The sequence below is a fragment of the Mytilus edulis genome, chromosome 3 (assembly GCF_963676685.1).
Source record: "Mytilus edulis chromosome 3, xbMytEdul2.2, whole genome shotgun sequence".
NCBI classification, from domain to species: domain Eukaryota; kingdom Metazoa; phylum Mollusca; class Bivalvia; order Mytilida; family Mytilidae; genus Mytilus; species Mytilus edulis.
In genome coordinates, this window is record NC_092346.1 from 3,790,501 (window position 1) to 3,817,267 (window position 26,767).

At 31.6% G+C, this 26,767-nt stretch overlaps 1 protein-coding gene across 1 annotated transcript; it reads left to right on the top strand.

Moving 5' to 3' along the window:
- Window positions 1-562: 562 nt before the first annotated feature.
- LOC139514260 (leucine-rich repeat-containing protein 15-like) lies at window positions 563-23,337 on the top strand. Its single transcript, XM_071303204.1, has 13 exons — window positions 563-603; window positions 913-984; window positions 2,061-2,132; window positions 6,596-6,667; window positions 8,656-8,727; window positions 11,006-11,074; window positions 12,811-12,882; window positions 13,788-13,856; window positions 15,553-15,707; window positions 17,794-17,856; window positions 19,773-20,024; window positions 21,359-21,610; window positions 22,617-23,337. The coding sequence occupies exons 1-13, from the start codon at window positions 563-565 to the stop codon at window positions 22,718-22,720; spliced, it is 1,365 nt and encodes a 454-aa protein (XP_071159305.1). The 3' UTR covers window positions 22,721-23,337.
- The last annotated feature ends 3,430 nt before the right edge of the window (window positions 23,338-26,767 follow it).

Here is a 26,767-nt window from a genome sequence, read left to right on the forward strand (position 1 = left end):
TTTTACTTTTTTACCTGTTTGTTATGTCTGTTTGTTTTGTTCACACATGTGGAATTGTTTACGACTGTCATACAAGTGAGAAGTTTAGCTAGCTATAAAACCAGGTTTAATCCATCATTTTCTACATAAGAAAATTCCTGTACATAGGCAGGCATATGACAATTGTTGTTCGTTCGTTTGATGTGTTTGAGCTTTTTATTTTCCCATTTGATTAGGGACTTTCCGTTTTGAATTTTCCTCGGAGTTCAGTATTTTTGTTAATCTACTTTTTACATTACATAGCACATAAATGATGTAATACATACATGATAAATAAGTGAATATGCTAAATTAAGAGCAAGTGTTGTTCCGATTAAAATTGAAACTGGCAGATATGAAGGTATTGATGTAAATGAATGGTTTTTGTTTTAATTGTAGAATATAATTAAAGATGAAAAACATGTTTTATTAGAATGCCCAGAATATGCAGATTTGCGAACGATATTTTTTAATAGTTTATGTAATATAGAAAACAGTTTTCGTAATTTGAGTAATGAGGAAAACTTTTTATTCATGTTTCATGATGCCAGAGGTTGCTATTTTACAGCCAAAATCTGCCATGAAGTACCTTTTAAGAGAAAGTGTATTTTATACTCGTAATGTTGTTTGTTTTTTTGTATAAAAGTTTTTAATATTATGGTGTTTTATGCTAAGATATATTGATATATGTTATAGATGTAATATAAAGGTATTTTAATGTGTGTTTTACAGTCTCTCATAACTCTTTTTAAAATGGCTCTTTTATAAATTGATCTGTTAATATTAAATGGTGTTTTATATCAAATGATTTAAGAAGATGAGACTCTAATAAATTATTTGTTTGTTTGTTTGTTTGTTTATAACTATGTTATATTTTCAAGTGTTGTATTACAGGTATCTTGACAATAATCAGTTAACATCAATAAATGGGACACTCTTCCATGGACTAACTGCTCTTAATACTTTGTAAGTGAATTGGTTTTGCAAAAATTATTACCACCATGCATTGCTAGATTGCGGGCGCACACATAATTATAGCAATACCGTAACTGGGAGAAAAAGAACAATTTGATGATCAATAATTATGAAATTGATATTTTCAATCATGATTAAAAGTAGTTTTATTTGAATAAATAAAAAATGACGAAAGCGGTTTATTAAATTTATTCATCAGACGATGTCGATACACTATGGAAGGTATTGAAAGCACTTTTCCCGATTACTGACAAACTATACAGACAATTGACCTCATCGATTTGAGCCATTTTGTGTGCAAAATAACCAAGAGAAGGATATTAATTCTTTATGCGAAAAGTCTAACAACGACGATTTTTCAGACAATACCGATCGAATTGTTACCACAGTAAGAGAATTTTCCCCAGTTTGTAACCACTGACGTAATTATAAGCACGATCACGTGATCATTATCTAACTAAAAATCATTCATAATTCATTATGGAGTCTTTGACCTAAAAAATGCCGATTGATCAGGTCTTGACAAGCAAAATTGTATAAAAAATGTTTCTAGACTTTTAAATATTAATGTGATAAAAAAAAAATCAAAAAAAAAAAATCGTGTCACGTCTCCTTTAATGGTAATATACTGTACTGAACCGATATTTTATGATCCAATTATGATGGTGATCGAATCGGTGAGGTATAGTTAAAATATAGAAAAATAAACAATATTTTTAAGACCCTTAGAAACGTTTTTTTTTCTTTCTTTTTTTTCTTAAATTAACGTTTATATCGCCATTGTATGGACGTCAGATTATTTGCAAGCTCATGTTAGATCCCCCCAAAATGTGTTGTCAAAAGATACAGCAACTCTGTTTACAAAAAATCTTATGATTAAGATTGATTATAAGTTGTACTGAAATGTTTATGACTTACGAGTATTTTTACTCGTAAGTTGTTTGTGAAAAGAGCCCCTGAAGCGGTAAACATAATGTACATGATATATATAAAACAATTATGACTTGTTTTACTAACATTGTTTTCTAGTCGCCTTTATGTATTGATCAAATAATTATGTTTTGTAGGAATCTTGCTAACAATGGAATTACAGTGCTGGATGCAGATGTATTTCAGGGCTTAACAACACTTGAAACCCTGTAAGTTAAATTATTTGCCCTAAAAATCATGCAACTCCAACAACCTAAGAAACATTGCAACTGGAAAAGAGCGAAATAAAATAATGGAAATAATATTTTCCCATCAAAGGAAGCACATAAAATAACAATAAAACTGAGAATAAAAATCGGGAATGTCTCAAAGAGACAACAACCCGACCAAAGAGCAGAAAACAGCAGAAGGCCTCCAAAGGGTTTTCAAAAGTATGTTAAAATCCCGCACCCACAGGAGTGCCACTGATGGGCCCTAAACAAAAATGTATGCTAGTTCAGTGATGATGGACGTCATACTAAACTCCGAAATATAAAAAAAGAAAGTAAAATTGAAAAAAAACACAAGACAAACAAAGGACAGAGGCACCTGATTTGGGACAGGCGCAAAAAATGCGGCGGGGCTAAACATGTATTTTGGAGATCGCATCACCCCCTCTCTATACCTCTAGCCAATGTAGAAAAACAAACACACAACAAAACGCACAATACAACTAAGTTTATAAGATGTTCGAGTCATATGTCAGAATAGATAACAAAAGAAACTAAACAAACTGCCAATGATACATAAATTAACAAAGGACTACTAGCAGTAACTGACATGCCAGCTCCAGACCTCAAATAAACTGATTGAAAGTATGTATACTGGTCGTGATATATTTGTTATAGATATGGTCGATTATATAACTTTTCTATAACACATATCATCGATATCATTGCAAAACAAACTCTTTAAGACGTTTAGAGCTGACCATCAATATCTTTGCCGATTAATCTTTTGAGACATACAAGGAAAGTGAATATATAATGTACTATAGATATCTGTACATATGAATCAAGTATGTTTTAACATAACGGCAACAGTAGTATATCGCTGTTCGAAATTCATAAATCGATTGAGAAAAAAGCAAGTCCAGGTTACAAACTAAAACTGAGGGAAACGCATCAAATATGAGAAAAGAACTACAACACAACAGAAACACAATATTAAAATGTCACACACACAGAAACGAACTATAATATAACAATGGCCATTTTCCAGACTTGGTACAGGACATTTTAAGAAAAAAAAATGGTGGGTTGAACCTGGTTTTATGGCATGCCAAACCTCCCGCTTTTATGACAATGTTAAATATAACATTACAATAACAACATTACATGACAGAACTACAATACAAATAAATGGGAGGACATATAGGACAGAGAAACACACGAATAATAGCTAACAAAAAGTACCAGGTTTAAAATCTAATACGCCAGACGCGCGTTTCGTCCAACCAGAGACGCTCAGATGAAAAAAGTTCGAAAGACAAAAAAAGTATAAAGTTGAAGAGCACCAAGGACCAAAAGTTCCAAAAATTTGTTGACAATATGGCCAAGGTTTTCTGCCTGGGAAAAGAACATTCTTATTATTAAAAATAATTCATACTTTTCCAAACAGTAAATTTTATAAAATGACTATATGATAAATATACATGATAAAACCGAAGTAATGACTAACTTCAGAATAAAAATGGATACATTACATAAAACAACCAAAAAATACAGAGCTGAGTTAGGCTAAGCCATCAACGCACAAAGTGATGTCACATTTGAATTTCTAAAAAGATCCCCCCCCCCCCCAAAAAAAAAAATACAAATTAGGATAGATTTCAATATTATATATGTAAGACTGAAAATTACAATACTTATTGATATCAAATTGTGGTAGTTAATAATAATAATTAATTGTATTATCTAGCTATGTCGATGTTTCTTCTGAATCAAACTGTAAACCAAATATATCGTATTAACATCTCTGTCCCATTTTTTTATTTTCCAAATATCTTTTTTGTAAACTGATCTATTAATACAAATGACAAATAATATGAATAGTGTATTTCGTAAAATCGTATTTTGCAGGGGCCTGTTTACAAATCGGTGGATAACCATGTTAGATGTTAATTTATTCCAAGGCTCGACGTCGCTTAAGGGCTTTTAAGTAAATTGTTATCATATTGTTTTAATTATTGGGTATGTTAACAACTCATTTTTTCTATTGGTTCAATAAAGTATAATAACACCTCAAACAGATTTTGCTTACGACCGATATTGATCGTAGATAAACTGTGCACTAACCGTTTGTTTCATTGAAAATCTGAAAAATAATAATTTGCTAAACTAAAGATAGAAATTTCGTCAAACCATCTCAATGGGTGCTATTTCTTAGAATTAAACTAATGGATTTTAGAAACGCAACACTTAATAAGTCTTTTAAATCATCATATTCAAATATCCATTTTTTGTAAAATAAATGTATACACATAAATTTCATGCATTATTTCATGATCTAGAATAGGTTGCAGTTCGAAAGTTTAATGTTCAAATCATGTGGTATGCATTTTAACCATGGGTGTTACTTCACCAATAGATGTTGAACCGTTGAAGGCAAAATTGCCTGAAACTAACGCCTTAATGATTGACAGAAACGTCAACCAATTCTGTTTGACATGCAATGATTATTGTTTTGTACCTACTGATTTGTCCAATGTTTCAAAAATAACAGGTTGTTTTAGAAATTAGGGGTTTAAACGTTTGGCTTTCTGCCATTTCAGTATATAGGAAACATCTATGGCACCAATGTGTCGGCCATGACATTCGACGTCTTGATGTCTCGCTAATGCCGTTACATAGTAAAATTGTATTGAAGAGGCGTTTTCAGTACATATTGCACTGGTCATGGATGGTCCTCAACAAATCCCGTTTTTCTGTATCTTTGTTGCAAGAAATGTAATATTTCTCGCGTAAGATTGTAAAGCAACAGCACGTTCACCTACATTTACCTGCAATATTTAATGGCCTAATTCAAATTATCATTGCCAAGGCTTAGCAATATAGGGATTCAACAGTTTTTCACTGGTTTGAATGTTTGTATGGATTAAAAGATTTTTTAACGAAGAATGAAAACTTGAAAAAACATATTTATGGACTTCGAATATCGCTTTAAAATATTAAAAATAGAAGCCAAAGATAACAGGGGTACCTTCAAACTCATACATCGAAAATAAGCTGACAACGCCATGGCTAAAAAGACTAACAGACAAATAATAGTACAGAAGACCCAACATAGAAAATTGGTGGTGATCTCAGGTGCTCCGGAAGGGTAGGCAACTCCTTAAAATGAAAAAAAATGTGCAACTAAAATAATTTGGTATGTTCAATAAGCTTACGTAAGTCAGGTACCGTACTGTCTTAATCAGAAAGAAGTAATTATCCATTTGTAGATGGTGACGTTCCCTTGTCACCATCTTACGGTGTTTATATATCTCAACTTGTACGATTCGCTTGTGTATGTAACAATGTTTCAGATTTTAACGAGAGAAATTTATGTATTACTGAAAAATTATTACACCAGGGTTTTCGATATCACAAACTAGTCAAAACATTTACTAAATTTTATCATCGGTATAAGGACATCATTTGTAAATATAGCTCAACATGCAGACTTTTTATACATTCAGGTATTTCACATTCAATTTTTTATGAAAATATTCTTTATAAAGCACAAAAATGTCAGTATTCACCTCAGAAACTAACAAAACCTTTAAATAGATTTATTCAGAAGGGATATAGTTACGATACTGTTGTCAGGTCATTAAAAATTGCATATTTTGGTTTTAATATTGATTCACTTATAGGGTCTTTGCATCGGAACTAAACACATTTATTTAAAAAAAAAAAACAGTTATTGGCATGACACGGGTTATGTTCTTCTCATATATGTTATGATGGTATGATACTAAATCCCTAACGGGAAGGATTATGCCTGATATTCATATGATGAAATCATAATCTTTCAATCAGTTTAATTGAAGTCTGGAGCTGGTATGTCAGTTAACTGCTAGTAGTCTGTTGTTATTTATGTATTATTGTCATTTTGTTTATTTTATTTGGTTACATCTTCTGACATCAGACTCGGACATCTCTTGAACTGAATTTTAAATGTACGCATTGTTATGCGTTTACTTTTCTTGTGTACAATTTGGAAATTAGTATGGCGTTCATTATTACTGAACTAGTATATATTTGTTTAGGGACCAGCTGAGGGACGCCTCCGGGTGCGGGAATTTCTCGTTACATTGAAGACCTGTTGGTGACCTTCTGCTGTTGTTTTTTTCTATGATCGGGTTGTTGTCTCTTTGACACATTCCCCATTTCCATTCTGAATTTTATTAAAAGCCTGAATAATAGTTATATGAGGTCAACCATGATTTGATAAAACAAAAATCAATATGTGTTGCACTTCAGTCATTTTACAAAATAGGGGTACTTAGAATCTTAAGAATGAATCGATAAGCTAGATGACGACAATCTGAATTAGTCAGTGGAGAGGTTTCACTTCATCTTGTAATGAAACTTAAATGAACTATTTCTCTTCAGATACAATAATATATTATAAGAATTATATTTTACAGGGCATTGCAAGCAAACAGAATGACCATGCTAGATGCGAATATTTTCCGGGACCTAACGGCTCTTAAAACCTTGTAAGTTTACTGATTAATTCATCATAACTGTAAGATGTACCATGTCGAAGAAAGTGAAATTACTGGTGGGTTAACTCTTATACACAACTAAATAAGTAAAATGGTGTAAGAACATCTTAATTTTTGCAATGAAGTGCGTGTAGCTTCACATAAACCATTTGTTAACAGGAGCATGAAAGATTATTCATATGAATGTGAGGCATCGTCTTTGTAAAGCCTCGGTCACACCTTACTGGATAGCTCGAACGAATGCCTAACGGATAACTTTTTTTCAATCCGTCCATATCCGTTGCATGTGCGTTAAGCGTACGTTTTATCCGTCGACGTCTGTTCTGTCCGGTGGAAAATTTTGAGCATGTTCAAAACTTTGAACGGACGTCCAACGGATAAAATGTCCGTTAAAAGTCCGTTAGGCGTTCGTTTTGTACGGTACTCGTCCGTTTCGTTTCCGTTTTGTATCCGTTACGTGTCCGTTATACATCCGTTGGAGGTCTGGAAGATACATTCACCAACGTGCTTCTAACGGACGCATTACGGATCAAACGGATGTTGAACGGATAAGAAACAGATAAATGCCAATTGAAAATTTCGCGTCAGAAATGCCAATTATTGGTATGTCAGATTTCTTAAGATTCATGAATTCTTATTATTCATAATCGATCTTAGAGTATAGGCACGTCTTCACATTCAAGCAGTTCTTATTCAGGCCAGACACTGCCCTTTAGCGGAATTTTGAAGAACAAACCAAAACCAGTTACACAGAAACATTTTGAATATTTATGCGATTTACCTGTATTATTATTGTCGCCTTTGATTTTTCCGTAAATCTTGTTCATCCGTTTTATCCGGTACGCTTCCGTTAGGTGTCCGTTTTATGCGGTACTCGTCCGTTGGATGTACGTTCGACATCCGTTCTGTCCGGTACGTTTCCGTTTCTCGTACGTTGCATATCCGGTGTGTGTTCGTTATGCATCCTTTACACCACCGTTTTATTCGTTCAGTGCATAAACGGACTCCCAACGGATAACAATTTTGTCAACGGACAACTTTTACTTTCATCCGTTAGGCGTCTGTTCATGCTATCCGGTAAGGTATGTCCGAGGCTTAAAGGAAAGAACTAAATCAACCGATTCGTTAATCACAATTTAAGCTCTTTAATAAGAAATTTTAATCTGGAATATTGCTTCTAAATTTCTTATATTTTTTTGTAACAATCAATTGGTCTTCGGAGTTGTATTTAGTATGTATCAACATTTGCCAATTCATAATGCTAATAACTAGATGATAATCGAATTGGAAAGTTATAATGCAACTGAACAATCACTGATGACAGTAATATGGGTTCCCAATTTAACAAAGTTAACGTTATGTGCACTTGAATAAGAACATTTGTTCAACTATAAATATCTACCAGAAATTATGTATTTTGTATATATAGGTCATTGCATCTATTTTCCATATTGCTTAACTAAATAAAATAAAACACATCAAACAAATTTCTGTTGAAAGACTATGTTGAGCTAAGATGAACTATAACACCCTTTCTATAAAAAGAATATGATCTTCATTTTTCATCTTTAAAAGAGAAAACGTAATGATTTTCTAACATAACGTTCTACTTTTTTATACCCAAACCAATCGTAATGTGTACCTATCTTAAACTTTGAATTGTTGATGCTTTAGTTTGGTTTATCTGATATTGCTTGATAAATATTTCTTAATACGAACACAATCTGCAGTCCGTGGAGAGGTGGTTTCGGTCTTTCCGTTTATGAAACTTAAATTATCAGGAGCCGTGAAAAAAAGTCATAGTTCTAATGTAATTGAGCAAACAAAAATAATACACATTCTGACACTACACCTTACTAGAAAATAAATCACAATTAAAAGAAATACCAATACTTATACATTTTACTGATGTTCATTGTCAGCCATCTTGAGTTTTCCCTCCAAATACAACACTTTATAAATATAATAACATTTTACAGGCGCCTGGATGACAATCGAATAACCATGCTAAATGCGACTGTATTTCAAGGCTTGGTGGCTCTTATCGGACTGTAAGTAAATTGAATTAGCAAACTAATATGTTTGTCATCTTTTTTGCTGGTTTGCTGATGTGATATATCTTTCGTATATAGTTGAGGTTTAGGACTTTTTTTCAGATTTTTTTTTACTTCTCGGTTTTTTTCCTCCGATACAGCGTAAAATGTTTTGCCTCATACCACCCATTTCTTTTGTCATATAGGACTTCAATCGTTTATTAGAGGCCATTTACAAAAGTTTAAGCAGATTCTAGATATATTATTTATTTATTTGAGACGAAAAAAATACCAATGCAAATATGTATAAGTTAAAAATCTGTGTCAGCCTTTTCCCACTATTTATAAAAAGGAATTTTAAATATCTCAAAAAGGAGCTCCATAAACAATTAGTATTTCAGCTTATTTTGTTTTTAAACTCATGCTCTTCTAACTAAAAGTGTAAAATTTTAGATATTTTTAATTAAACATATTTAATACATCTTAAAACTTCTTTCATTGATATCTAATATTTTTTTTTGGTAAATGCACTTTTTTATACTTTAAGTATTAAAATGTGCTTTGTTATTAAATGCAATATCAGTATTTAGTTCAAATATATAATCTTAAATCAATCCTAATTCTATCTTATTCATTCTTATGTGATGTCATTTTTCATTTTTTGATGATCTGTTTTACAAATTCAAATGACGTCATTTTTTCGTCATTTTTCAGATTCAAATAGGACGTCACTTGGCGTAGAGGTTTAAACTTATTCGGATGTGTCTACTTTTGTGTTTCAAATGTCTGGTTATGTAAATGTATTTCAGTTGTTTCCTGTAATTAGTTAATACTTCAGTTTTATCATGTACATCTTTTGAATATTCATTTTATAAAATTTACTGATTGCAAAAGTATAAATTATTCTAAATTATAGGGATTTTCTGGTAACTTACAGAAAACCCTTGCCGTTTTTAGCACAACCTTTTTGATCTTTTGGTCCTCGATGTTGTTCAACCTTGTACTCGTTTCGGCTTTCAAACTTTTGTATCTGGGCGTCACACGTAGGTCTTGTGTGGACAAAATACACTTCTGGCGTATTAAAATTTTGAACTTGTTGCCTTTTGTTGGCTGTTGTTCGTGTGATTCTTTGTCAATTGTGTTCTCCAATTTATTTATATTGTAGTCCTGTGTTGTCATTTTGATGTTATATTTCACATGGCCATAAAAGTGCGAGGTTTGGCATGCCACAAAACCAGGTTCAACCCACCATTTGTTCCTTTAAAAATGCCCTGTACCAAGTCAGGAATATGGCCATTGATATATTATAGTTCGTTTCTGTGTGTATTACATTATAACGTTGTGTCGTTTGTTTTCTCTTATTTTTGAGTGTAAATTCACATTGCGATAAGACGTGTCACGGTACTTGTCTATCCCAAATTCATGTATTTGGTTTTGATGTTATATATATATATGTTATATTTGTTATTCTCGTGGGATTTTGTCTATGTGTGTTACATTTTAGTATTATGTCGTTGTTCTCTTATATTTAATACGTTCCCCTCGGTTTTAGTTTGTTACCCCGATTTTGTTTTTTGTCCATGGATTTATGAGTTTTGAACAGCAGTATACTACTGTTGCCTTTATTTATGCCATTTTTTCCACGATTTGGAAAACCGTTTTTCAAATTGATGTTTCAAAAATATAAATATTTTGTGAATATACGTATTAAGCATTGTTTTCCTCATTTTGACAATCGTTTTCAATTTACTTAATTCAGCTTAATCTAAAATATATATATATATCTCTTCGACATAATGTTGAAGATCTAACATTTCTTAGAGATACATTGTTATCATGTATTGTCAAATCCTAAGGCTTACAACCACTCGGAATAAATTTTTGTTCATTTGGTGACTTATTGATAATTGTCTCACTGGAAATAAAAAGAGACCTTAAAATCATCGCCACTGTTGAAAGACTGTTTGGTGATGATATAAGTAGTCGTTTAAGTCTGATTACATTGTTATCGACCGAGTTACTGTAAAAATGGTAACTGCTAAAATTCACCGAGACCATTTCGATAAAATTCTCTAATAGCTGAAAAACAAGTTTATATCAGTGAACAAAGTGTAAGGCATACTTGAGTGTTGACTATTTATTGTATAATAAACATCTGTCAATACATGTGCATGAGTAAAAGCTTGTCAAATTGCTCTATCTTACCATATGTTGACTATTATTTTCTTCATACATCTATTTGTATTACAGAATGACAAATGTAATGAGACAAGATCATTTTTGAATATTTTTTCAGGACTCTGTTTGACAATCCTTTAACCACGCTAGACGCAGATCTATTCAACGGTACGAATCTTCAAACTATGTAAGTAAAATAATTCTACCTGCTAGTGTGCTGTGGCATTATATCTTACAAGACTATGTATACCTAATTTATGTCAAACTTCATTTTTTAATCTATTTTCTTCTTTGTATAATTTGATAGTTTTGAAAAATATTTGTTAGTTTTGAAAAATGTTTACCAGTTTTGTTAGGGTCTTGGTCAAATTTACTATCAACTACATAAACCTGTTTGTTGGCGTCTTTTTTCAAATTTATTTGCATGTTTGTTGCCAATTGTGTTGAATGTCTGTGATGTATATTTACACAGTTTGGGCTGCTGGATCCGAACTAATATCACATTAACCTTTTACGTCTCTTTGGGTTGCTAACCTAATTTTGTCAAAATAACCATAAACAACTGTCCTTCAAGTAGGAGGTTTAGTAAACTATTTAATCAGGTTAAACCCACAACTTACTTCGGAAAATGTCTGTAGCAAGTCAAGATTATATTATGACAGGTTTTTGTTTTACTACTTTCGTTGGCTGATAACGTTTGATATTGTCAATTTTGATGGACTTTTCCTGTTTGAATTTTCCTTGGACACATGTTGGAGTTCGGTATTCTGGTTATACCTTTTTGTAGTCGTGTTTTAATAGAATAGTTTGGTTACTGTGTATCTATTACAAGAAAAAACCTTAGGGAACCATGTGCGTATAATCTTACATACAACTGAACAAAACAACTTCATTTTGGTTTTTTCTTCAAATGAAGAGATGGTGGTGTATCCTAATATAAAAGATTGATTAACAGGAAAACTTAAGACAGTGTTCAAATGGAAGTGATATATTCACTTTTAAAAGACAATTTTGCAACATTTTCATTTACATTAATGTATGGGGTCGAACTTTTATCATGTTTATGGTTCATATCAATGTAGAAAATGTTTAAACTGATTTGAAACTCACAGCATTCCTGTTTTAAATGAATGTTGAATTGAATAAATAACACAACTAATTTGGATAAAAATATGGTGGTAAAAAAAAAAATTCCTGTTTTATTTTGCAAACAAAATTTCTGTTCATATGTAATCAATTATGCCATCATATTCACCATTTCGACAATTTTCTATCTGAAATTTGACTAAAATAGCAGTAGTACTATGTGAATACATTAATGATTGAAATTAAGAAAACATAAACTGGAAATGTAAAAAAGTGTTTTATTTTTATTGGCAGTCAGAAATTTTGTTGCTAAACTTTTCTTGAGTAGTACATTGGCTATCTATCAGAAGAACTATAATAAACGGACACATACACTTTGCCTTTTCGCTGATTAAAATCAAAGTTTAAAGATTATCGCAAAATTACAAATTTGTTTTGGATATATATATATAAAGCGTCTGAATAATAGTCAACGATTTTTCCCACGAGTGCGCTGGATCTTTACGAGTAACGATACATGTACACAATAAATAAATTATATAAACTCCTAAAAAGTGTACACAACAACACCAATAACAAAAAAAGGAAACTATAAATGTAATTATTTATAAATTTTTTTACAATAAATTTCAAGATTGTTACAGTTTGATCTAAGTAGATTGATATATGATTCATTTAACATCACAATCATACTGATGAAGGATATCTGTAATCAGAAATATTTATAAAACATTACATTTATAGTTTCCTTTTTGTTGTTATTTGTGTTGTTGTGTACACTTCTTAGGCGTTATGATGGCAAAAGACATGAAGCAGGTTTTTTAAATTTATTTTTAGATACCTACACAGAACTAATTTAACGACGCTAAGTGCAAATGTATTTCGAGGCTTGGTGGATCTACAGTACGTGTAAGTAAATTGTATTTGGCAAAACAAAATTAAATATACAAACATGTGACATACATATTATATTTCTTATCTTTTTGTATTTGTACATGTTGCACTTTGCAGAAATATTTATATGGTAACAGTTTTCAACAATTTCAACAATTATGCAATTTTCGGTTATCAAAATATTATTTTGTTAATCATGTTAATGGTAAATTTAAACGGGTGCCACATGTGGAGCAGGATCTGCTTACCCTTCCGTAGCACCTGATATCACCTAGGTTTTTGGTAGGGTTCGTGTTACTTAGGCTTTAGTTTTCTATGTTGTATTTTGTTTACTATTATTTGGCTGTTTGTCTTTTTATTTTTTAGCCATGGCGTTGTCAGTTTTTTTTTTCCATCTTTGAAAGTGAATGTCCTCCATTCAATTTTGATTTGAAAAGAAGTTGAAAATTGTTCTATCATACGGTTCAAGTGTTCCTTTTTTTTTAAACTACAAAGAAAGGTATTTCAATTATAGTAACTGAATTGATAAGACATTAGTCGGGAGTGTTGACAATAAAGAAGACCATAGAAATGTTTTAAATAGAGAAGATTAACTATATCCTTATTTTCAACAACAGTTGACAGCTACGAGAAATACATTTTAATTGATGGAGACAAAACCTTCCAAAAAAAAAAATCGAACAAACTTCCTACATCTTTTATAAATTATTCTATCAAAACTATCAGAAAACTGTACTGTGGAATGTATGCTTGATAGTACATTTTTTGTTAGTTTTCAGTTTTGAATTTTCTTTGGAGTTCTGTTATAATGTAACCACCATAATTTGAGGTTAAACAGCTTTATCTTATTTAAGTTGCTTACTTTTTGCATCGTCAAACTGTCTGTATCGATGATGTTCATTGAACATGTTATTTTACAGGTCACTGCATGAAAATGAGCTTACCTACCTTGATGCAAATGTATTCATTGGGTTTTCTCTTCGATACTTGTAAGTAAATAAGTACTGAACAATAACCGTATTATTTTGTTGGTTTGCTGTTGCATTATATTCATTTTTATCTTATATCCATATTTCATATACCATCTTGTTTTGTGATGTTATTTTTTAGTTTTTCCTCTGTTGACTTTCGAAAAGAAAGCTTGCAATCCCCCCCCCCCCCTATTATATAAAACTCGTTCTTATATAATGTCCTTATACATTTAAAATGTACTACGCATAAGATTAAAACAAAGAATCTTAGACTCTTGTAACTGAATTTTTACGGTAGCTACAGAACTGAATCTTACTTATAGTTTTCCCCGCAAGAAAGATAATTCAATAGAAGAAGGTAAAGCAATATATTTTATTTTTAAGGTTAAACATCCCGAGTCACTTCTTTGGCTTTTGATTTTTCCATTTGATAAGAGATTTTCCGTTTCGAATTTTTCTTTATGTTCGATATATTTGTTATTAAACTTTTTATTAGTACATGTAGTACGATTTATTGGCAGAATAACATACTGTTTAGAGAGAGAGTCAAGAAAACAATGCAAACCAATACAGGATCTATTGAACATTCACATTTTCATTTTAGCCTTTGACTGAACGTCTCAGGACGTCCACATTTTAAGCCATTTATCCCATAAAAACCATCAATTCTCAGAAAATTCAAGCACTTACTATTTCATGAAATTTTAATATGACAGAAAAGGAACAAATTTTAAACTAATTGAGAGAAAATTAGATATATATGAGTGAGATACATAGCTTTGTTACGATAACTTTCTTTGTTTAGGATATCAAATTTTAATCAATTTCCATGTTTTCCTGCCATTTTAGAACTACGGAGCAAATACAAATTTAGGTGGTAGGCTTCTACAAATAAAGAAGAAGCTTTGACCTTGATTTCCAAATTGAACCTCAACTTCATTATTTCTTCGATCGCTATTCTATGCACACTTTTAACAGTTTTTTTTCTTTACAATGTACATTTCTGCGTAAGTTTAAAACAATAGACCACTTTCGAGGTCATCCGTCACCGGAAAAAAACTCGTCAATTATACGCGCCTTTGTGACGTCATTTATCAGATAGAGGGGCTCGCCTGTATCCCTGTACTATAAACGTTCATCAAGCGTCTTAGTGATCGTCATTGTTCAGGATAAACTAGAAATAAAGTTTGTTCAGTAGGTACTTAATCACAATACCCTAATAACAGCGGTGCAGATTGTCAGTTATGAGAATTTAATTTGCCGAATAATTCGTGCAATATAGCTTTATAGTTTTTCAACCACTCGCTCAACATTGAAACGGAAGTCACGAAGCACTTAAACGCACAAGTTACGTTCACTAAAACCAAAGTTTTTAACGAAAATGCATCGAACTCGAAAGTTGTTTATTAGGCTCAATGAAATATTTTAATTAAACCATCTTATCTATATCCTTATTAAATCATATGACAAATCATGTTGAAAACTTCATATAATGTTGAATTACCTAATTTAAGACCGCATTCAAACCAAACAGATTGCTTTTTATCGGTTGCTGTCTTGTGTATGTGGAACCGTTATCTACTTGTAATCATGAGAAATGCAAACTGATTGTTTACCTTGTTAACTGATTATGATGCTATGATATTGTGTATGCCTCATGCACGTTTTGAATATTATCAATTCAACGATAATATGTAGTGTCTTTGTTTTACAGAGCTTTATATGATAATCCACTGAATTGTTCCAGCTGTGATTTATTACAACTAAAGCTATTTCTACAAAATCTGACTTTAATTTATGGGAATGCCAATGCAACCTGTGATGGGACAAACAATTTGGTAGTTGACTTTAATTTCACCGACTGTATAGGTAGTATTCTACAAATACATAATAATTTCATATCTTAAATGTCTTCTCTACGTATTATTTCTATCATAGTCCAAAAAATGAAAGGCGAACAAAAGTATTCGTGTTACGTATAGGCTAGTAAAAAATGTATATCTATTTATCATATATTTAATACTGAATACATTAACTTTGTCTATCTAACAAATATACAATATATGTACATTGTCGGAAAATATAACATTTAATTGTATGAGCTTTAGAAACAGAACGAAAAGCGAGGCTCCGCCGAGTGTTACTCCTGTTTCGTAGCGAGTACAATTATTTTTTTTGTATTTTCCGACAATGTACATATATTATTTTTATCTTGAAATTTACAACCCACACTCAAAACTTTCGTTGTCAAATGTAAATCAGTGTATCAAATATTTCAAAGAAATCGACAGTTTAAATGCAAACCGCGTAGAGGACACCCAAAATGATCTGGTTCACAAAAGAAAAATCCCTATTACCCCGTGCTCAACATGGAGGCGGGATAACAGGAGACTTTACTTGTACATGTACAAATAAAGCAAAAATTTATTTGTATACCTGTTTTTTGTACAATAGATGGCTGATTTCAGGATAAAGGATCTTATCTCCAGTCTGTATCAGGTCAAAGTTGGAAAAATGACGTCCAGTTGCTGTTTTTCATTGAATAACCACATTTAGTTAGAATTTCAGAAAAATAATTGCAAAAGAAAACGGGTCAATTATGACACTGATTCAGACTAGATTTTTTTTTTGTTTGGAAAATGATCAAAAGACCCATCTTTCACTCTTCACTAATATTCTATTTGAAAGTACATGAACGAGTTTGTGTGTCGACTTTGGTGCAGTTGAACTGAGGCAATAAACGTAAGGAATATGTACATATATGCGCATTGATACTTAATCCTAAATCAAAAGTTTTAACATCTTTGTCTTTTCATTTTTAGCCATGACGTTGTCAGTTTAATTTCAATCTATGAGTTTGACTATCTCTCTGGTATCTTGCTTCCCTCTTTTATAATAGAAAATTGTTCACTTTAAAATCCGAATTATTTTTGAATAATGCAAATAGTAAAAGTATTGTTAAACAAATAATATGTACATGCATCCAAAAGATGATAGAAAGAAATTTTTATACCAAAAACTTACAAAACAAAATGAGTCATTTATGCCAGATTAAGGCTATAAATTCGTTCATATTTCAACAAATGACAAAGTTCTCCTAAAATAGAAGTAGTAAACTGAATGTAGTCGTTATTTTGATTTTGCTATTATATAATCAAAAATATAATATTCAAATCTTATCCTGGGTGTTTGCTTTTAGAAAAAAGTAAAATCACAAAAATATTGAATTAAAAGGAAAATCAATTCGGAAATTCCATAATCACTTGGCAAAATTAAATAACAAAACGCATCAAAAACGAATGGACAAGAACTGTCATATTCCTGACTTGGTACAGGCATTTTCAAAAATGGTGGATTAAACCTGGTTTTATAGCGCTAACCCTCTTACCTTAATGACAGTCTCATCAAATTCCGTTATATTTACAATGATGCGTTAACTAAACAGACACAATAAATAAAATAGTCAAATTATGGGTACAGCAGTCATCATCGTGTAACAATTTTAAAAGGAAAAATTTTACAGAACAGAAAAAACATCTATCTACAAACACATTCATTGATCAGGGGGGGGGGGGGTTGTGTTGCATAGTCTTTAGTTTTGTATGTTGTGTCGTGTGTATTATCATTTGTCTGTTTGTCTTGTTTTTCTTTTTTGACCATGGCGTTGTCAGTTTATTTACGATCAATCAGTTTGACTGTCCCTATGGTATCTTTCGCCCCTCCTTCATAGTTTGAAAACGAACTGAAAATAGCATGGCAAAAAAAAGTAAAACGACGGAAAAACAAAACAAAAACATAACATAGCAAACAAACAAAGACTTAGAAACACAAATACAACCAAAAACTGCAGGTGCTCTCAAATGCTTTTAAAATATTATTGTTTTAAGGTTGATGTACTTTTGAAACGTAATTGTTTTAAGGTTTATATGCTACTTTTTCAAATTTCGTTTATCAGATATGACAACGGTAGCTGCCAAAGCTTCTACTCAGCAAGCAAGCACAATTGGAAGCAGTATATGTAAGTCCAGATTAATGTAAAAAATTAAGTCGACTTTGTCGCTTCGTCGCTTTTCGGATTAACTTTGTTTAAAAGATAAAGCGTTACGAAACTTGGGTAAAAACATAACCAGTGTTTTCTCTGGTTTATTTTGTAAATTTATTAACTACAAATCAGTGTCTCCCCCTTACATATTTACACTATTAACATTAGTGTTGCACTTTAAAATATTTTCATTGAAAAGTCATTAGTTGTGAAAATGTGAATCGTGTTAGAAAATAATATTTTGTATGATTTGTACAGGACACTTTATTTTCCAATATTTTTAGTGGTGCGAGTGTGCCCCAAAACATGGTCGCTTTTTCATGCCCTTCTTGTTAGAACAGGATCCCTTTTCCATATCCTGCTGGTGAGAACAGGGTATTTTTAAAAACAACGTATTTGTTTAGAACAGGATCGCTTATTTAATTGTTTAAGATACAGTCTAAACCCCGGGTTTAGAACTGCATCTATCTATACGGTCTGGTATGGTTTTCAATGATTGCTGGTAATGACAGAATATAAATTGAAAAGTAATGTCGGCACGGTTATACTCTAAAGTATAGTCAGTTACCACCACCTCCCACCCCACCCCCTTTGGGCCTGGGTATAGCATTTTTAAATTGTAAGTGCATCCATGGAATCGACGATCCGTCCAATACAATTGAAGAACAACGAAGTATAACTTTCGTGTGATCATTGATGAAACCAGCCATACATTCATTATCAACTTCTCATTTATATATATTCAATAGAATAAGTGAGCATGAACTGCAAGTTCTATATTGAATTCAAGAGTTTTGCTATATAACTGGGGGTATGAAAGACGGCAGATGATGACATCCACCTAGTTAAAGACTCTTGACTGGAATGTGTCAGAGTAAAACGTGTGTATTGAACGCTAAATCATCCACATAAATGGTGACGTAACAGGATAACATAAGAACAAACTGTGAACCTGTTTCCATGAGCTATGTTTAATTTTTCGTTTGACTGGGCAAACGAATCATTTAATGTATTTGTTTTACTTCGTGGGTTGCTTTGCTTTTTGTTACAGTTTACCAGTAGATAATAAAAGCTAAGATGATTTGATAGTATTCACTTAATTTAATGCATGAGATAATGAGGGTTGAATAGTAGTTTTCTGTGTGTGTGATGCAGAGGTATAGGTACTAATATAGTCACTGTTCATGTTTGAAATATCCACTTTATCGTCAGTTTATTATTTCTCTAACAAAAACGGAAATCTTTTTAAACTGGGTTATACTGTGCGTATTATTGTTGATGTTTATTCTTCATTGGCTAGATGTATTGGGGACAGTTTGGGATCTAACAAAACTTGTTAATCCCACCGCCTTTTTTTGCCTGTTCCAAGTCAGGCTTCTGGCCTTTGTTGGTCTTGTATGTGTTTTTTTCAGTTCATTTATATGTTTTGGAGTAGACATTTAATTTCACTGAACTAGTACACATTCATGTTAAGGGAACAGCTGAAGTCCGCCCCAGTGTACGGGGTTTTCTCGCTGTTTTGAAGACCCACTGGAGTCTTAGGTTGTTTCTACTCTTTAGTCGGGTTGTTGTCTCTTTTTCCCCATTCCGAATTTTCATTCAAAATTTTATTGCATTACAAACTGTACGATGTGCACTCAAGTGAATATAAAGTTAAAATAGGCGTACTGCACATATAACGGCTTCTATGAATACAAATGTCTACTACATAACAATCTTATGTTTGATTGGTGATTCACATTGACATATTACGAATGTATCACTCCTTAGAAATCTTGTCATACAATATTCAAAAGTATATTTGGATATTTTGTGCATGTTTTATTACATTTATTGATTTCTGACCAATGAAGAATCAATCAACAATCAATTAATTGTTATACTTTTCACAGCAATACCACGAAGTAAGGTCGTAACAACTGACCCAATAAGTGACGCTGTAACAACAGTGAAAACAGCCAGTGCCTTTATAACAACAGTAACAAATGGTCCTGACGAACCAATAATACAAACAACTATCGACGCCATAACAACAAAAGAACCAACTACTCACGCCACAGCTCTAACCCAAAATATTGTAGAAACTACAATTAGTACAGCTCAAGATACTCAATTGAAATCAACGACTTCAACTGTTACCCAGAGTAAGTAGTGACGTTTGTATTATACAAAATATTAAGCATAACATAATAGTAAATAGCGTACAAACAGACACTCGTATTTCATTTAAAAAAATATACTGTCCGTTTGATCCTTAACGGTTTGGTAGCCAAAGCGATTACACTACTGACCCTGTTTTTCATCCTGAGTAACCATCTTATTTCTGCTATAGGTATATCAAACAGCTTGTTTATATACTTCTTGATAAATATACGTCATAAGAATTCCAATAGAACGGTTTATGTAATTCATATACTTCCTTTTTTTTTTTATCAAAAAGGTCCTTATATAAAAAAGAAGATGTGGTATGATTGCCATTGAGACCACTATCCACAAAAGAACAAAAATGACACAGACATTAACAACTATAGGTCACCTTACGGCCTTCAACAATGAGCAAAGCCCATATCGCATAGTCAGCTATAAAAGGCCTCGATAAGACAATGTAAAATAATTCAAACGAGAAAACTAACGGCCTTATTTATGTAAAAAAATGAACGAAAAACAAATATGTAACGCATGAACAAACGACAACTACTGAATTACAGGCTCCTGACTTGGGACAGATACATACATAAATAATGTGGCGGGGTTAAACATGTTAGCGGGATCTCAACCCTCCCCCTAACCTGGGACAGTGGTTAACAGTTAAACATAAGAAGCTTAGTTATACAAGCAGAAGCATTCTTAAGGATGAATATTGAATTAAGAATTGGTAATGTTATAAGTTTGCAATCATATGGTTTAAACGACTTTTAAGTATGTTATTGTTATTTACCGTTAGTTAGCAATCAACAGGTATGTTCGTTCAATTCAAACATATATAATTACGTAAATGTTGAAGAACCCGACGCCTATGTAACTAATCTTATTAGAGCTGGGATAGAGATTAACGAAACTTTGAGTTCAGTAAAATGAATTGTTGTTAAGAAGTATAATCAAATAAGAACAACTTTTTCTTTTAGCACAAGGCTGCCAGGAGAAAGCGGTATCTTAGATTACAATGTTACACCCAAATGAACATCCTAAGCTCATAATTTACAACAACAAAAACCGTGATGCTTCAATAAAGGCTACCATAAATAAAAATGACTACGACCTACAATACTGGTTAAATCTAACTGCACTTAACATTTTCACAAAACAATGACAAGTATGAATTATTAATAGACTTCTCAGTAGTAACAAGTCAAGAAGTCAATTTTTAATGATATCGAATAATACATTTGGAGATTTGGGCTATGTTTTATTACTTTTTTTTTAATTCTAAACAATGATCAATCAATCCACAAGTATTAGATTGTTAAAATTCTTACAGCAATACCACGAAGTAGCGTCATTACAACCGAACCAATAAGTGACGCTGTAACAACAGTGAAAACAACCAATGCCTTTTTAACAACAGTAACAAATACTCCTGACGCACCAATAATACAAACAACTATCGACGCCATAACAACAAAGAAACTAACTACTGACGCCATAGCTCCAACCCCAAATATTGTAGAAACTACAATTAGTACAACTCAAGATAATCAATTAACATCAACGACTTCACCTGTTACCCAGAGTAAGTACTCACTTAACATCAAAGACTACACCTGTTACCCAGAGTAAGTAGTGACGTTCGTATTGTATTAACAAACTATTAAGCATACCATATCAGTTTAATATTTAGTACACACAGACACTCGTATTTTTTTAAAAAAAATCATACTGTCTGTTTGATACTTATCGGTTTGATAGCCTAAAAGATTGCACCGCTGTCCCTGTGTTTAATTTCTTTCCTACTATTAATAAGTCAAACAGCTGGTTTTTTATATACTTTTTGATAACAATACGTCATAAGATTTCCAAAAATAACGTTGTATGTAATTTATATACTTATATTTTATTTATTTTTTATCAAAATGGGCCTTAGTCATACAAGCAGAAGCATTTTTAGGGATGAATGTCAAATCAAGAATTGATATTTTTTTAAATCTGCAATCATGTGTTGGGTTTGTTTGCACGACTAAATCTGTTATTTACCATTAGTTAGCAATCAACAGGTATGTTCGTTTGAAAAAGCGAACAATTCAAACCTTCCTAATTGCGTAATTGTTTTACTTCAATAGTTGTTATTCTGTGTGCTATATTTAACGATTAGACAAAAAATAAACAAAAAATAAATGGCTATTTATTTATTCAAAATCATCTAAAAGTATGGGAATACTGATTATAGACAGACAGCTTGCTTCTAATACAGTTGATAGCTTCGTTTGTGGTGTTAATCTTGTTTGGAGGAATCGCTTGTTGATGCTCTGTGCGGTAGTTTCAGTGACCGATTTATCATTTTCTATTTGTATTATATCGTTCGATTATTATGAAAAATAATTGTAAATTTTAACTAAGAAGTTACATTTATAGCTTCAATGAGGTTGATAAACCCGCAGCCTATGTACAGATAAGTAATGATATATAAGATAGAATAGACTTTAACGAAACTTTTAGTTGAGATAAAACGAATTGATGTCAAGTAGTATATTTCAATAATTCAAAGAACAACATTTTGTAATTTATTGTTCTATTTTCAGAGGCCGACAATTCAGCTGTTATGGCCGGAACCGTTCCTGGTGTTTCTGTAGTGGTTTCTGTTATCGCATCCTTTGTAATCCTAAAGGTTTGCGGTTTTAAATAATCTGCGGGGGAAAAACAATAGAACATCCTTCAATCTAGTAGTAGGGAGTTGCAGTATAGTTAACAATGCAATCACGATGCGCAATAATCAACTTGTATTTGTTTCTAAGTGAAATCACAACTATATCATTAACATTCACTTAACAATATTAGATTAGAAAGTGCATTTTATCCAACATGATATGAAAATATCATGTTTTCATCTTTATGTTTATCTATCATATCTTTAGTATTCTGCTAATTTATCTTGTTAATTTTTCTGTTTATATTTACCCAAAAGTTGTAAAGTGGTTTTAAATTTTATTAATAGAGTATTATTTATTGATGCATTAACATTATTTCATGATTTGTTATTTTATTTCTTTTTTATATATATTTTTTTTGTACTTAATCTGTTTTTTCATATTCATATCTGTGTGTTACAGTATATCAATATTCATAACAAGAACAATATAGCGTACACAATTTATAAGTTAGCGTGTAGATTGAATTATATGTTAAAACAATTGAAGTATTTGTAGAACTTGTTCTGTATTTTGTATGAAGGGCCTCACGGTAGATTAGTGTACGTTAATTTAGTCACCCTTTTTGAATAAAGTCATTATCATTATCATTATATTTATTATATTTTCATTTTTATTATAAGTGCAGAGTATAAATGTCGTTAGTTGAACAAGACCGAAACAGCCAGGACTTAATTGTGCTTGAACACAATATATAGGTGCAAGGTAAAAGTACTGAGAAGAATATTACCGAACTAACGACATGTTTCTGTATCGTCAACACGTTATCTTAGACATAAATGTGCTTTTTCAAGCATGAGCAGCAATCAATGAAATGAAGTGATAATAGGGACGAATAAAAAACACGCCATCCTAGAGTGCTTATATTATAGTTTTAACATACCTGAAATTAGAACTCATGGATTTGTAGGCATTTTGTTTCTAATTTTAAAAACATTGCTTCGATATAAGTGTTGAGTATATTATTTTGATTAGAAAAATGTGATGATTGCCTTTTTTTAAAGCATGATTTTGATATTGTATACTTAGTGTAATTGTAACGTGTTTTTATATTTTATTAATAAAAATTTAGAAAATTTTGTTTAAATAAATTTACGATTAAATCTTCAGATCTGCTATCATCATCACTTTTCTTGGCGTCTTTGTTAATTTGGTAGTCAGTTTCATTGTATGTCTATGATGTATGTATACACAGTTTTGGCTGCTGAATCCAAATCATAATATCATTAACCTATTATGTCTGTTTGGAATGTCCACTACGTCATAAAAGCATGTATAACATAGCTATGAACTATTGTCATACATGTTGGAGGTTTATCTAGCTACGAAACCAGGTTTAACCCACAATTTTCTTCGGATAATGCCTGTACCTAGTTAGAAATTTGGAAATTTGGAAATCGTTTTTCACCTGTTCGTTTGATTTATTCAGTTTTATGGTCTACCCCTTTTTGAATTTGGTTTGTAGATAGGTATTTTTGTTATATAGTTTTTACATTATTGTTTGTGTAAGCATTTCATATCACATTTTACACACTTGTTATTGTTAAAAACGTATGTTGGTGTTGAACCATATATATAAAAGATTTCCTAGGTAACCTCTTTCGATAACATATGACTTTATATCGCTCGATTATTCAAGCGTCCCAGAATTTGTCTGTTTTTAGGCATTCTTATGTATATGCCAAAAACAAGGTAATTTACAGGAGGTGCTAAATTTGACCTGAGGGAATACTTTTAAAAGCCTCAAACTTTGAAACTGGTACAGGATTGGCTTATTCACAGTACTTCAAACATATGATGATTTTAAAACCATAAAAACGACACAATACAAAATCAGTAAATGAAAATCCAAGAAATAAGACATTTTTTTTGTTATATGTATTTTAATATTATATGTGTAAGCCTCAAATCCGTGCATCCTACAATTTACGTATTTTTCCCAAATCTGTGTCCAATCATTACGTCATATACAAATATATGTACCCAAATTCAATTATCTATCTAAATGTGTACTCAATCTATATGGTGCGAGGTTTATCAACGAGAAATTTGCAATGTCAGACACCTGTAAGCAAAGAATGCTAGAAGATCAAAATGATATGTTTTCATATCAAGCATTTTTTAATGTGAAACTGTCCCTTTTTTGTCATTTTTTTTTGTCGTGTTTTTAAACAAATCTTAGTATTTTTCGTCTACATTAATGTTTCATTTGTAAATTTGTATTGATGTTTTTGACAACAAAACTATGTCCTCAAAGATGTTTTAACAATATGACGTAAACACATAGAAAAATGCATACCAGGACACAGATTGAAGGAAAGAAAGGACATAAAATAGATTTTGGGACGTCTAGCTATGATTGTGTAAAACCATTCAAACCGCAAAACCAACGGTCTAATCTATATAAAAAACGAGAAACGAGAAACACGTATGAACCACATCAACAAACGACAACTGCTGAACATCAGGTTCCTGACTTAGGACAGGTGCAAACAAATGCTGATGGCTTAAACGTTTTAATAGGAACCAACTTTTACCCTACCTTATACTATAGTGTAACATCACAACATAGAAAGACACACTATAAAATATCAATTGAAACGGCTTAACTCAATCAAAATACATATTAACCAAAACCAAGGGAACATACACTGAAACAATAACTTTGATCTATGACACAATGTAAATACAAAATAAATAAAACAAGGGGGTTAGATGTAAAACAATATCAAAAAGACAACCATAACCTTGGACAAAATGTTGCCAAATAAAATATTTTGTTGCTCATAGTACGAGAACAGAAGTGAAAATTTATCGTCATACCAAACACTTATCAAAGGTGGTTAATCTTAAAAATAGTGAGAAAAAACATAACCTAAATAAGTAAACATTAGATTTAATGTCAGTCTCATTAGCCAAAATGTTGAGAAAATGGTTGATGGGTACAAAAAAAGATTTTACCAGAACCATGTTCATCCCATATCAATTTTTTCTTTTCAAATTTCTTAGATATGTATTTTTTCAATCATTTATAACAAAGAAGTTGAAATAATATGCTTTTTGTTCTAAAAAAAAAAAAGAAAAACATAAATTTACAAAATTGACAGTATGGTAAAATTGACAGGAAAAAGCAACAACATTTTATTAAACTTTCTTATATTAACACCTACCTATAGTTTTTTTTTAAGTTAAATTTATTTAGATTGGTCCGCCTCATTTGTATTAAAAGTATAACAAAAAAGGTCTAATTGTGAAACTGTGATTTTTTTCATGAACAGCCCAAAAAAATTATGAAAAATGGGAAAATCATCAAAATTGGATACTTTCAAATGGCCGTAGCAAAAAAAGAAGTGCATCACAAAATGAGATTTTTCTTCAACAATTATTTGTTTACAGTCATATAAGCCCAAAAAGCAGGTTAAGGAAAAAAGTTTAATTCTAGAGATGTTTGTCTCCTCGGAGGTGTACATCCTTATCGGATTTTGTTATGTGCAAAACGCATGGTATACACCCTGCACGATATGTCAGATTGATATTCTTTTCCAACTAGACGTGAATAAACATTTATAAATTAACATCAGCGAAACAAACCCAACCCTTATCGTTGGTTTCACTTATCAAAAGATAAATTCCTGTCCTTTTTTCCCCGAATGTGACCTGCCAAAAGAGACTAAACACTGGGTTTTTACTCACACGAACAACACTTTATCATATTCGCAACATTCAAAAAAAGAAAAAATTATAACAAACACGAAGAAATGTGATTAATCATGATATTGTTTTCTTCTTCTCTTAGTAAATTCCTCCTTTCTAGGAGCACCAGTGTCACACAGAGACAGAACTGGCACCACCGAAGAAAAGTTTTTAATCATCAGAGAGTTCTAGATTGTCTTTTTCTTCTCTTAGTTATTTCCTCCGTTCTTGGAGCACCCGTATCACACAGAGACAGAACTTGACTCGCAACTTTCGAAAAAAAAATACTACAAACTAGCACCACTAAAAAATGCTTTAATCATCAGTGTTCT

Coding starts and splice junctions, on each gene's coding strand:
- LOC139514260 (XM_071303204.1), top strand. CDS start 563: ATGCCAGAGGTTGCTATTTTACAGCCAAAATCTGCCATGAA. Junction 985..2,060: donor CTAACTGCTCTTAATACTTT/GTAAGTGAATTG, acceptor TATGTTTTGTAG/GAATCTTGCTAACAATGGAA. Junction 6,668..8,655: donor CTAACGGCTCTTAAAACCTT/GTAAGTTTACTG, acceptor AACATTTTACAG/GCGCCTGGATGACAATCGAA.